Here is a 12,817-nt window from a genome sequence, read left to right on the forward strand (position 1 = left end):
ATTCTTCCTGTCACAAAGGCTCTCACAAGGTGTTTCTTGCCTTTCTCACAACACCAACCCACGGTTTGCTTGCCCCTTTATTAAATTCAGTTATTTAGTAAGAGTGTATGTCCAACCTTTCCCGTAAGAAAATATCAAATGCTTTATCACGAATGCCTCAAGTTTTAAAAAAAACAAAACTCAAACGTTGAAAACACATCCTGAAATCAAATTATATTTTGTTGGTGTGCAACAGACTACTGAGTGAAAGACACTGGTAAATACACAAAGCTATGCACACACATAAACTCACACACACTTACTTCCCACTATCAGTGATACAAATTTTCTATCATTACTGGTTAACCAGAAAATGGTTAACCAATAATGGCTCTGAGAAATATCCCTAATCCAAACGTGGTGGGTTGTGTGGTTTTAGTTCAGCAGCGAGGTGGGGTAATGTTTCAGAGACTTATGCATCTACTAATCAAATTATCCTTTTATTCAGCAGTGTTCTGGAACATGGGAGACACACAAAGAAGCCTGCAGTTACTGCTGCATGTCAGCTTGCATCTGTGTTGAGGTGAAAGTTTAGGTAGTGGAGGTCCAACTGAGTCACGCAGATTTAAAAGAATTTTGTGGCTCATGTGTAGACCCATCTCTTTTGCTGGATATAAACATTCCCCATTAATATTGCTCTATACCTCACCTGGAAGGGCAGTGGTGAGATGAAGTCTTTTCCAGTCATGGTGTGAACATTAACACAGCTACTCTGGACAATACACACTGTGAGCTCCACTTCTTCATCTGCAAAACATTAAAAACATTCTGTGTTTTGTTCATCAGGACTGCAATATGAATAAGCAAAAAACTGCACAAAAAGACACAGTACCATCATTCTTCTTGTGAGGAGCAGCAAAGTTGCACCACAAGGCCTGGAGATAATACAAAAAAAAAAAAAACTGTTTCAAGTCTTAGAGCACAGAATCCTGACAATCATCGTGGGCGATATACAATCTATATAGTAAAGCAAAAGCCATACTGATTCCTGACAGAAAACAACATGGTCCCTCATTTGCCCTTAGAAATGAGAATGGATAAGCACAATTATGAGAGACCATGTAGTACACAAAACAATTAGAAACAGACCTGCTGCACTGGGCTGTCAACAGTGAAGGCCTTATATACACTGGAAGCTTGAGCCCTACTACCCTGGCTCCAGACAACCACGTTTCCTGCTGCATAGAGTTCTTCTTCAAATTCCACATCTTCCTCTTTGACTCCCTTGCAGCCCTTCCTAAGCTGCCAAAATTCCTGTCATTCAAAACACATCAACACAAAAACCAAATCAAAACCACATTTGAGCTTAACAACACATTAAGTACTGCAGTGCAGCAGTGTTGTAACAATTGCACTGACTATATTAGTGTAAAAAAATAATTAAAGATTTAAAGTAATTAAAGATATGTTAATGAAAAAACAAATTTAAACGCTTTAGGTGTATTCTATTTACCATTTTCCTTCTTATATTTTTACTGTTTAATACACACCAGTTCCTCTGAAGAGCAGGTCAGGAGAACAATTCAGGCTATCCATTAAATAAGACTGTTAGATGGCCCACTCCTATTATGAAAAATTATAGATCATAATACTAGACACTCTCACCCTCTCTCTCTCCTGCAGACTGACTTCCTGCAGGGACCCCACCAGGCCAGCAGCACCATCTGATGCCCACAGCTCGGAGGCAGGCTGGAGCTCTCTGAGCTGCAGGTTGAAGGCGTTTGGATGGTTCCTGCAATGCTCGCGGCCAAACGGGACAAATGACTGCAATTCCCCTGCGGCAATCATCGTGGCTGTCTCTTCATACACGACTTCCGACATGAGTTTCAGATATCAGCATTATTTCTGGGAAGAACAGAGTTTGAGGTATAAATAACAGTATTTAAAAGCAAGCAAGACCTTTTTTCAGACACAATACAACTGAAGAGCATCACCAATTTGCGCCATAACAGTCCGTTTAGCTGTAGTATTCATATCCATCATTTAATACGATAAAAAATAAAGTATAGATCCTCGAGACAAGTTTATTGTAGTACTTAAGAACAAAGAGTTTCACATAAACTGTTCTCTTCTGTCATTTTCTCTTTATGACATTAATGATGACATCACTTTTATCAGTAGCTTATCTGTAAAGTACTGTGAATACCAGTGACTATAAAATGAGGTGTAAATACACTTCCTCTGCGTAAATAACTTTATTTAATTTACTTGACTGAAGGACAGATTGCATTACTGGTGGCTAAAAAATGTTCTCTATTAACACATCGACAACTTAGCTGGCTGAAGCAGGCTCACTGGACCTTTACTATTACTAAAACTATCCCGTTAGAGGGGTCAACGTAGTAGGAGATAGAAATCTCATTAACAATTTCCACAGGACTTCCACGGTAGCAAGTTTCTGTTGACTTTGATAGACGCGACATGCTAGAAGTTAGCTGGAAGTTCTTACCTCAAAAACTCCCCCAAACAAAGTTCGGTACTCTACAGAAACTAAGACGCTGTAAATTACATAAATATACAACTTGACAGTCAGCTATGAGTCTGCATGCTGACACTAAACACCATTGAAACGGCCCGACTAGCATGCTAGCTATCGTTAGCTGCAGCTAGCTTTCAGCTTACAAGGAGACATTTAGCCGCTAACCTGATAATAAGGAATAGTCTGGCCCTTGTCGCGGAGTCCTTATCTTTCCTTTCAATGCGTCTCGCTTGAGCACAACGTTGTCACCCCACAAACATAAAAACAAGTGGCAAATTCCGTATTCGCCTATAGCAGGTTTTCAAATGAGCGCGGACATCTTTGCTGTCCCGACATCCCATTCCTCCACGAGTCAGCCAATCAGCAGCGAGGAGGCGATATGTTGACATCTGATAGGCTGCCTCCGTCAGAGCTATGGACACTGCTGTGAAAGACTGATGATCAGGATGTCTTATGTAAGTAATTCAGCCATAAATTAAAAATATAATATAATTAATATAAAATATAATTAAAAAAATAAAATAATAGTATTTGTAGAAAATCTAGGTATATATAGATATATGAAGATGAAAAATAAATAAATAAAATGAAACTCAGTTGTTTATGTCTTTCTTTAGGGACATTTACTATTAGAGACCATTGGTAAATTTGCACTTGAGGCTTCCAGTAAGGTGAAAGCTGTCGGAAAGGAAAGCAAGAGGCTCAAAGATGTCGAGGATATAAATAATACTGCATATTATGCAGATTATGCATTATTCCCATATTTCTGCTGTTCAATCCTTCTATATGTGAGGGCCAGTCTATAAGAACAAATTGGGTTTAAAAGAAGGATGGCTTTAAAGAAAGATAATCTAAAATATTTTTAGACAGCGAATACATTTCACCAAGGTCTAATATATGATAGAACTGTGAATAATGCAAAGTCCCTCTGTTTAAATATACTGTGACCATAATAGTTCCACTGTAAGTGTTCCAGAGTGACTACAGTGGTTTGACAACAACCATGATTTTTGAGGATGAAATCCTTTGCACTTAAAATAATGAAATATTTATATTTACCGTAATTTCTTGTATGTTTATAATACGCTTAAAAATAACCAGCAACAGTAACTGTTCTGACCTGGCTGACAGCTATTTCGGTTTATTGAACAGATCAGATGTATTTTTCAGTACTTAATTAATAAATTAACTTTTTATTTGTATGCTAAATAAAATACATGAAACAAAATTGAAAAAAACATTGAAAATTATTTAAATTAGTTGATAACCAAAATGAGGTTTGGATGCAAAAACCGTCCACATCTCAAATAGTGATGTTTGACTTTCAGACTTTCAGACTTGATGACGATGTTAAACTTGGAGGATATTAATAAACAGAGCAGAGAAAATAACTGTCACCTCAATTAGGAGTAAATATGCTGATATTTAATGGGGGAAGTAGTGGGTGATTAACAGCATGTCTTCAAAGTCACACAGATATTTAGACTCAATATTCAAAGGAAACTGTCATTTTTATGTTACATTTAAAAGAATATCACATCTGTTTAAATGTTTAACTTCTTTTATAAATTTTCTAATCACATTTTGAACAACACGTTTTGCTATGTTTGAAAAGCTATAGTTTACATCATTACTGTAGTTATTTGTAAGAAAAAAAACATTTAGGCCTACTCCAATATTATTAAGAGCAGTTATGTCATGAATTTCATCCTTCTGCCTCAAAGAAATCAAAGTCTGCACAACGTAGTCATGAGAAAATACACTGATGTAGGAAGCTGGGAGTGGCTCGGTGCTCATGGATGTGATGGATGTCGCACTGCAACAAGGTATGATCTGAATGAGTTAACTCTTCCAAATGATATCACTGCAGCTCACTGGGGAGTATGTGTCTGTCAGGGAAGGGAAGGCAGATAAATAAAGTGAGAGAATGTTATTCCATCTCTGACTAACAGCTGTTGTCTTTTCCCGGTCTATTGTGTATTTCACATAATTGCCTGAAAATAACACCAATTTTTGGCTCTAAATTGAATTCTCATCATCCTCTCCTGCATGCTTTCACTAACACTAAATGACTTCTGCCCCAAACTATTGCCTCATTCTGAGTATAATTGACTGATCTGTATCAGTGAATACTCTCCAGATGCTGATCGCAAAAAGAAAACATTAATTATACTGAAATAAAAACAAATACTGCCAAAAATCTTTTGCACTTCTCGGCATCTTCATATTTTCTACAGTTCTCTGTCCTGTCCAGTTATGTAACAGGCAGGATTTTGACTGAAATAAAGAAATACAGTTATGTTGCTGGTAGCTCACAGAACAAACCTAAACAGGGGCAGAAAACACTAGAACACAATGCAGGGAGACACACAACAAGTGAGGGAGGACATGACAAAGAACTAAGGAAAACTCAGGGCATAAATACACATATGAGGTAGTTAGGGAGCAAAGAAACAGCCACAGAATCTAACTAACACGACAAGTGACCAGCAAAATAAAAGATAAAAACACTGAGACAATGAATAACATGCAAAATTGACACAAACAGGGAAGCTAAGAAAATAACAAGAGACTAAATCAAATAACCCTAAGTAGAATGCTTGCTGAAAATAGACATTAACTGAAACTTGATGACTAAATTATAACCAAGAACCAAAAAACGCCTTCATTCCAAGAACACAGGAAATCATAAATGAGAAGAAACTCTTAACTAAGAACAAAGAATAACAAACTCAAAACACTGCGTCAAACACTGAGGACCATGGCACCCACTTGCTAAACAAGCTTGGACTTATAAGCATGTTTCTAATACTAAAAGAATGTGCAGTCCACATCATTTCTCCTCTTCTTCTTCCATGGCAGGTTGTTGCCCTTGTAAAATGTTTACAGGTAGATCCTTAAATACATGGACAAAAATGCAATTTTTGTAATTTTGCATTTGTATACCAACACACTGATTTTAAATCGGGCAATCAAGATGTAAAGAAAGTGAAGATTCAGCTTTAATTCATTGCAGTGGGTTTAATAAATCGTATATTGTCATATGAAATGTTTGGGAATTGCATTGGTTTTTGTCAGTCTCCCATTTTCAGACTCTCAAAAGTAACTGGACAATAATTAATTAGCAAAAATGTAGTAATTACTAATTCCTAATTTCTAACTAATACAATATTTTTTAGGGAGGAAAAAGTTTTTAACTCTCAAGGATCATCTATTAATCGATCAACACACAAAATTTCATAACTTCAACTGATAATTTTGTTGTCATAAACAAAGTTTCCTCATTTAGAAAAAGACAAGGATCATTAAATTCCATGGCATTATAAATAAGAATGTGTTTTTCATATATCAGCTTGACTTATTTGGCCCTAAGAAAAACTATATAAACAGTAAAAGTTGTAGTAACAGAGTTGATTTATGTAAATTCTACTGCAGAGCAACCTTCTAAGGTGTTGCTGAGTACAAAAGAACAAATCCAAGAAAGAATTATTGCACAAGTTGTTATTATATTGGATAAAATTTGATTTTTTTTGTGCTGCCTTTCCATGAAAATGAAGACTTTACAACACTATATCTCAACATATAACGCTCATATAACCATGACAGATACCTCATTACACTCTTTTAGCTGTGGCAGATTGGCTCTTTTTAGTGAGGTCATCTTGCCATAGATGCTCGGACTTCATTACTGAGGGGTTGTGGTGACCCACTGAAGCCGGCTGGGCAGGGACACTGATTAAGTCGCACTCTAGTATTTGAGAGAAATTGCTTAAATGTTCCAAGTGAGCAGCAAAGAAAGTATCTGAGTAGACTGATGGCTCTTTGTAACATTTCACTCCATCACAGCTGTTGCTCAGTTACTGCTTAAAAAGCAGTTTGACAAATACATCAGAAGCACCCACATAATCTAATGTATTTCAGCAACCTGTCCTAAACGTAAAAATTTCAGTTTTTGTTTACATTATGTAAGAGAGGCTTTGGTTCCACTTTATGGTCATTTTCAAGCCTCTCAGTAGTGGATATGTTATATTGAAGGGTGTCTAAAGCTCTGTACCTTTAAGTTTTACATTCAGTATCCTCAGTCACTTCTCATGCAAGGTTATTATAAATTATAAAATTATAAAATGCAGGCTTACCACTTCCATTGTAAGGTTAGATTTGACACTTAAAAACAATGCAAATTTAATTCCCCTGAAGAATAATTAATGTCAATTTCAGAGGGATGAGTAATATAAATGTATTAATTTTGAGTGGTTAGTTTTCTTTCTTTCTTTTTTTTCATTAGTATTTCTTTCGTGTTTAAAAGTTAAACTTGTTTATGACAGTCTAATAGAACTGGATGATTTATAAATACGTGGAAATGTTTGTGAGAGTGTAAACTGGTATGTTACACGGGCTGTACACCTCAGACTTTCAGTACAGCTCTGTGTCATGCCACTTACAGAAATACTCTGACGAATCTTCAGTAGTGGGAAATGTTGGTGACAGGCAGGAGGGGAAGGTCAGAGCACTTTTATAATGTGTTACTCCCCTTAGTATGTGATTTAGAAATAGAGACATACATGTTTTTCTTGATAAAAAAGAAAGCTCATGCATAATGTGATCATGGTGTCATTTAAAAAGTTAGAGTAGATTAGTCTCAGTAGATTAATAATCCATTAAGATTAATATATAATGTATAATATGTACTGTGCGAATGTTTTAGGCAGGTGTAAATTGCTTTAAACAAAGAATGCTTTCAGAAATATAAATAATTGTTTATTGGTCCCAAATGTATTTGTTTTGCAGGATAATGACCCCAAACATACAGCCAAAGTCATTGAGAACTATCTTCAGCATAAAGAAGAGAAAGAAGTACTGGAAGTGAGGAAGGATGTGAGGAAGCCTATATCCACAGAAGATCTGTGGTTAGTTCTCCAAGATGTTTGGAGCAACCTACCAGCTGAGTTCCCTCTTAAAACTGTGTGCAAGTGTACCTAGAAGAATTGGTGCTGTTTTGAAGGCAAAGGGTGGTCACACCAAATGTTGATTTGATTTAGATTTCTCTTTTGTTCATTCACTGCATTTTGTTCATTGATTAAAATAAGTGATTAACACTTCCATTTTTGAAAGCATTCTTTGTTTACAGCATTTTTTCTCACCTGCCTAAAACTTTTGTGATTAAGATATGACCTACTTGTTTGTGAGTGTGTTAAAAGTTTTATAAATAGTTAATTCATATCATGATTCATGTTTAATTTGGGAAGCTGCTAGTTTTGAGAGTATTATTTTGAGGAGTGATCTGGAAGTAATCATTTGCTTCTGAACATAAGACTGGAGAAATAGTGACCAACTTCAGAGAGAAAAGGCTAACAACATGTCCAGGGACAGGATGTTCATGTGGCAGAGGTGTACAAGTACCTCACTAACAGCAGAATGAACTGAAAGTCTAACACAGAAGCTGTGTACAAAAGGGGAGCGAGCAGGTTCTGTTTCCCAAGGAAGCTGAGATCCTTCAGTGTGTGCAACACAATGATTGAGATTCACAGATGTGGTGAGCACAGTGTGTAGGGAGCAGCATCAGACCTGGTGACTCCAACAGACTCAACTGATTAGGAAGGCTGGCTCTGTGATTGGCAGAAAATTAGACACATTTAAAGATATAAAATAGAACAGGACCATTAATAAACTGCTACCCATCATGGATAATCTTAACCAACCTCTGCATCATTTTGCTACAACTTTGAAACTGTTGAATATCATTCACTCTCTATGTTCCATGATTACCATATTGGTGCAACTCCTGCGGTGTTGCCATCAGTGTGTGAAGAGTGGGAGAAGAGGGTTGCATTGACAATCCAACACAATGGGCAGCACATTGAACACATTTTATAAGTGGTCAGAAACTTGTAAATAACTCATGAAAGAATAAAGTTATGTTGAAACCAAGCACACCATTGTTTTTCTTGTGACATTACCAGTAAGTTTGATGTGTCACATGGCTCTCTTCCTATTGAAAAAACAACAGTTGTATCCAAGATGGCCGACTTCTAAATGGCCACCATGGTCACCACCCATCTCGAGGAGTTTGCCCCCTCACATATACTAATGTGCCACAAACAGGACTTTAATATCACCAACCATTCCCATGTTATTATGGTGTATCCATATAAATGGCCCACCCTGTAGTTCTGACCATGAACTTTGTCAAAAACATTGCTAAGATTTCAATTTATCAATTTAGAAGCAGGAAATTGTAGTTCATCCAAGGCCCGTATGTCTTTATGATGTTTCTGCAGTGTGAGAACAATGAACACATGAATGACTACATAAAGTTATTAAACTCAGGATTTGAAGTTATTTTAGTTGCCATTGCAGAAGTTTTCCATGTTTGGGAATTGTTATGTATTTAATAAAACAGCTACAGCTATAAATATTACTGAACATGTGGGTAAAAATACAAAAATAACTCCATATACACAAGTATTGTTAAAAACTATCTTGATTTCAGTTCACTTGTTTTAAATGAAATAGGCACATTGTCTGCAATTACAAACAAAGAAAAAATACAAAAATTGTCTTTAGCATCACTAAAAACTCTTGTCTAAAAGATTAAACAAACAAATAGTTAAATAAATCCAACACAATCTAAATTCTCAGACACATTGGGTTTTATTTTCTTTTAGTAAGATTTGTAACCTGGATAGAAAAGATAAGTCAATTGAGTTATTTTCTTGAAATGGGAGAAATTTGTAAAGATAACAATAACAATAAAAATATAATACAATTCTAATGACAAAAAAAACAGTTTTTGAAAGTGTGTAACAAACAAGAAAAACACTGGTATTAGGTTGTGATTAGCATCATCAGTAGTTATTTCAAACAGGCAGAAAATTTTTTATTTGTGTACTAACAGCAAATTGTACATGAAATTTATAGTTTATGGCCACACAACATCAAATATCCTTAATAGAGATGTTGAAATGATCTCAGCACACTTTGACATGTCATTGCAGAAAAGCTCAGCTGTAAAGAATGACTTTAATGATGACTCTGTGATATTCAGCCTGCTGGTGACCCAGTCTGCACAAAAGAAAACCCTCACCTACAGTAAATATGATGCAGCCATTATGATATTACTTATTAGTTGCACTTTTCTGACAGGTTAAAATGTCTGCTGTGAAAAAAAAATGAAAAAGAATATTTTACTCTGGTTAGATGCTATTACACTTTCTCTCCCTGCCGAGAGCTTCAGGTGATACATCACACATTCTCAAAGCAAAATGTATTATATAAAGAATTTTTTTTTTTGATGGAGAGATGAAAGGAAGGCCATGGTCATGTGCCATATAATTTCCCGAACAGGAAAACCAAACTAATATGATTGGTCCTCATGAGAGCCAGATAGGTACATCATTGGCAGGCCTTTTCTGGTTAATCAGGACTAATGATGGGAATGTTTGTGTGCATGTTTGCACTAGTGTGTGTTTCACCAATTAAAGTCTCAAGATGGCATTGCTGCGCGTAATGTCTGCCATGGGGCTCAAACCAGGCCAAATGTATTTATGTATTTAGTTAACTGAGGATGCAATGAAGAGCTCTGGTCATCTAATTGATCTGAACAAGAACAAGACCTTTATTAAAGCAGCCTCAAGGGAGTTGAGCTCCGATGAGTGTGTAAGTGTGCCTGAGTGAAAGAGGAAGTTACACAACAAGATGAATCTCTCTGTTGGTGTGTGAATTATAATGCAGGTTCTTTTACGACAATAATATACCGTATGTCTCATATGCTGACAGGGCTGTGTGTTATTCCTGCACTTAGATTATCTTTAACAGTAATACTAGTCTCTTGTCATGCCAAGCAGAGCCTAGAACTTGGAACCAATTGAGCTTAGATCAGTAAAATAGTACAATGGAATACAAAATGTTAAACAAAATGTAGATTTCATGTTATAGTCATGTCCAAGAGCCTTTGTGTTTATGACTTTATCAAAGGAAGAAGTCACATATAGTGTTACGCCAGTATTACTGCACGTAAGAGTCTTCTCAAATCCAAGTGAGTACAAGGCTCCATGACAATCTTGGTTTATCCCACTCCCCCCAACATGATGTAACCTTACGGATTTGTACATGAAAAAATCAAGGGCAAGGCAGGGCATTCAAGAAAATAGTATAACGAGAGCACGTTTTATTAGTGGTCTCTGCAGCTGTCTGAGTTTGTGTCATTGTGCCCTTGTGCTTGTGTTATGATCCCTGGGATCCGTCATCGATCTGGGTTTTGTGTTTTGTTTTCCTGTAATGCCAGTGTCTATTGTATACATTTTTTTATGTTCTTTTTTTATTTTACGTGCATGTGGCTTGAGTATTTTTTTTCCCCCATGTTTGTCCTGATTGTCTACTCCTATCGACTCTTGTCTAGTCTTGTCTCCACTTTCCTGATTATCCAGTGTGTATAAATAGTCCTGTCCTTCCCCTTTGTCTTTGTCAAGTGTCTGTATATATCTCCCTGTGTGCTTCTTATTCTGCATGTTCGGTACTGGCACAGATGGGATATTTCTGGCTCTTTCTACAACCCAGATAATCTCGTCAACCTTATCTTTTGTTTATGTCCTGAAATCATAACTTTCAATTAGGTTGTCAAAGGAGCTTGCAAAGAAAAGCGTCTGGACTTCTTTAAGTTACTTGAAGACATTTCACCTCTCATCCGAGAAGCACAATGAACTCACCCGAAACTCTGGCTGATTGGGACCCACACCCAGTTTCACACCTTGGCTCAGGGATTAGAGGATCATCAGGGGGTCCTTTTGTCCCTCTGTGGGGGGAACTCCCACTAGGTTTATATCTGGGACTCTCCACCATTTGACCTTAGAACTGAAGAAGCTTCTCGGATGAGAGGTGAAACGTCTTCAAGCAACTTAAAGAAGTCCAGACGCTTTTCTTTGCAAGCTCCTTTGACTACGATGACCTGGATGACTGAGAACCTTCACAGACATTATGTACACAAAGCTTTGATTTCACCCTCTGATTATTAAACTGTAGTCATTCAGACCCAAATGGACCTTTGCTCAGTCAAAGATACAAAAAGTACAACCCCAGCCTTGTCGGGAGCATGTCAGAGTGAATAGATGGATTCACCAACGCTGACTTTATTATGGGAGACTACAGCCCGATGCATGCTTATTGCACTGCATATCTCTTCTTTTTAACAATGAATGATCACTAACCTTGCATTTATTATTATAATAGACAACAGAGTGCACCTATTCCAACCTAAGGTTAGTAATTGATTGGATCAACCAGCGAGATGCTTCTTTTGACCTGTTATTGGTTTGTTAGCTGTATCTGATGATCACCAGACCTTTTCATGGAAAAGGAGGAGCCTCAGATCCCCCCCAAAAAATATGTCAAAGTTTGATGGTTCAGTCTTTTTAATGTATTAATTTGTTGCCTTTTTCCAGTTATTTTAATAATTAAAACATTTGATCTATTGGTCGGAGAAAAGCAGCGGAGTCTTTTAAAGCAGCGGTCCCCAACCCCCGGGCCTCGGACCTGGTACCGGTCCGTGAGTCGTTTGGTACCGGGCCGCGAGAGTTGAGGCTCAGGTGTGAAATGTTAGTTTTCAGGGTTTTTATCGGTTTTCAGCGTTATTTTGTTATCGTTTTTATCGTTAACTCGGTTTTCCTGGGTCTTTTCACGTGTGTTATGAATAAATCTTCTTTTTTTCGGTACCGGTACTAGTTTTATTTTGTTGTATTTATCCGCGACACCTTAAAGGCCGGTCCATGAAAATATTGTCGGGCATAAACCAGTCCGTGGCGCAAAAAAGGTTGGGGACCGCTGTTTTAAAGGACACATAAAGAGCTGATAAGTGAATTTGTGTTTTCAAAAACTAAAATCACAATTCAGATGTTGGTTTATTATTTATTTGTTTACAAACAAAAAGAAACTTAGTGAAGTGTATTACTGCTCGGTGTACGGTTTCAAATGCCAAGGCTATCACCATTTCTGTGAGGGTGGAATCAACCTTAAATCCAATCGTGTATTATGAGTCAGGTTTTGTGATCTGTTAGCTCGAAGATCAACTTACCAACTGGTTGGCGACTGCTCCTGCTATTCTGCCACCCCTCGTCATCCTCTTGACTCCAGAGACACAGATTTACCTGTACTCAACCCACTCTTCTTTGGAAACACAGATGTCGAGTCAGGATTCATCACATGCTCTGTCACTGTGCTTTCCCGAGTAAAGCTGACTCTGATTCCATTAGCTCACTGACTCACAATACTTGCCTCCTGGATAGCCTGCTAATACTTAGCTAGCTC

General features: G+C 37.1%; 1 protein-coding gene across 1 annotated transcript in view; it reads right to left on the reverse strand.

Moving 5' to 3' along the window:
- Positions 1–2,875, reverse strand: part of anapc1 (anaphase promoting complex subunit 1) — a 66,783-nt gene extending 63,908 nt beyond the window's left edge. Inside the window, exons 1-5 of the mRNA XM_005941298.3 lie at positions 2,684–2,875; positions 1,645–1,884; positions 1,129–1,293; positions 872–914; positions 689–786 (exon numbers count right to left, since the gene is read on the reverse strand). Coding sequence (XP_005941360.1) covers positions 689–786; positions 872–914; positions 1,129–1,293; positions 1,645–1,860 — 522 coding nt within the window. The 5' untranslated portion in view covers positions 1,861–1,884; positions 2,684–2,875. The remainder of the gene's footprint in view (positions 1–688; positions 787–871; positions 915–1,128; positions 1,294–1,644; positions 1,885–2,683) is intronic.
- Positions 2,876–12,817: the final 9,942 nt, after the last annotated feature.

Source organism: Haplochromis burtoni, unplaced genomic scaffold (assembly GCF_018398535.1).
Source record: "Haplochromis burtoni strain Fernald_Lab_line unplaced genomic scaffold, NCSU_Asbu1 Contig_46, whole genome shotgun sequence".
Lineage (NCBI taxonomy): Eukaryota > Metazoa > Chordata > Actinopteri > Cichliformes > Cichlidae > Haplochromis > Haplochromis burtoni.